Source organism: Apteryx rowi, unplaced genomic scaffold (assembly GCF_003343035.1).
Source record: "Apteryx rowi isolate R43461 unplaced genomic scaffold, aptRow1 scaffold_292, whole genome shotgun sequence".
Lineage (NCBI taxonomy): Eukaryota > Metazoa > Chordata > Aves > Apterygiformes > Apterygidae > Apteryx > Apteryx rowi.
In genome coordinates, this window is record NW_020449330.1 from 186,649 (window position 1) to 188,089 (window position 1,441).

The 1,441-nt window shown below is 38.8% G+C and overlaps 1 protein-coding gene across 1 annotated transcript; it reads right to left on the reverse strand.

The window, feature by feature from the left end:
• Window positions 1–792: 792 nt before the first annotated feature.
• On the reverse strand, window positions 793–888 carry SLN (sarcolipin). The gene has a single exon (XM_026069370.1). The coding sequence runs from the start codon at window positions 886–888 to the stop codon at window positions 793–795; it is 96 nt and encodes a 31-aa protein (XP_025925155.1).
• Window positions 889–1,441: the final 553 nt, after the last annotated feature.

The following is a 1,441-nucleotide window of genomic DNA, read 5'->3' on the forward strand; positions in this document are numbered from 1 at the left end:
CAACTTTAGAAAATGAAGTGATACGGGAATTCCAGCTGTGAGACAGAGTTTCTCTGTGGCAATGACATTCACAGCACTAGTAGTGTAATTAACTCAGGCCATAAAGGTTACAGAAACAGCTGGAGTCGGCTCTTTCCTGTGGATACATGCTAATAAACCTGCAGGATTTCCACTCTTACTCTCCAGCAATTTAAAAAAAAAGTACAAATAAAAATCCAAGTACAAGTAAAAATGCCAGACTTGCATGACCCATTCTACTGCAGTTATCACCAGGTCTTTCAGTGAGCAGTGATGGGACCAGAAGATGGATAAGAAACACCACAGAGGAGGGTTTCACATGTTCTTCTTTATTTAAATGAAACAAGAGCAAGTGAAAGTAAAGGTTTCACATTTCTTTCTGCTAAGCAAGTTTGTGCCTTTTATGCTGGTTAATAAAGACAGATACTTTGCATATTACAGTATTATACCCTAAAAAACCTAACACTGACACCAAACAAGCAGGCATTGTGGGCAAAGGGCTTACAACATTCCCAGTAACTGTTGGAGGAGACAGCCACATGTAACAGTGTCTAAGGATCTTGCATTTTACATTTTACAGCTGTATCACTGCAGAATAAAATAATTACACCATCATAGACCCATTACAAACATTAGCACAGGCAACAGAAATGCAAGAGTAAAAAAATTCATGTCATCCTCAGTTGGCTGAAAGCTAATCAGAGGTGTGCTGAGGATGTTACTTATGTCTGCAGAGACATACTTAAATCAGCTCCGAGAGTTTCTGATTGTCTTTTACTCCTGATAAGACTTCACAAGGAGCCACATGAGCAATACAGTAATCAGGACAATCATGAAATTCAGGAAGAGTTCTTGTGTGGATCGCTCCATTTTGGGGAATATTCAGGGGAGAGCAGAGGTCAACAGGTAAAGCGAAGGGAAAACTTCAGTGACTTTTCYGGGAGCGTCCTTGAGCTCAGCCTTCAGGTCACAGCCTCTTTTAAGGAAAAAGAAAAGCATGTGAAGAACAGATAAATGAAGGAGGGAAGTTCAGCAGAGCTATTTATACGGGTATAAATAAATGTTATTTTTGTGGCTAGARCTTAGTAGGCGCTGTGGATAGTAAAAGCCAAAGCTATCTCCAGCAGTTTATCACCTTCTTTGATTTCCACCCCCTGACAAGAAGCGTTCTCAGTGTCACCCCAAAATACATCTCACAGGGTGAGCAGTCCTTGGAAATTAATCCTGTTTTGCACAAGCTTTTTAAAATAAAGAATGCCCAAACCTCATTTATTACTTTGAACTGACATACATCACAAATATATTGCTGTTCAGAGTTCCTAAAATTCCCATATTTGTTTGTGTATTCTCATTTTTTAAATAAAGTAGGTGGAAACTGTTGTCTTATAAAGAAAAACTGATTTCTACATTTTTTATCTCACTC

Bases quoted from the DNA above. Each gene is read 5' to 3' on its own strand.
- SLN (XM_026069370.1), bottom strand. From the start codon at position 888: ATGGAGCGATCCACACAAGAACTCTTCCTGAATTTCATGATTGTCCTG.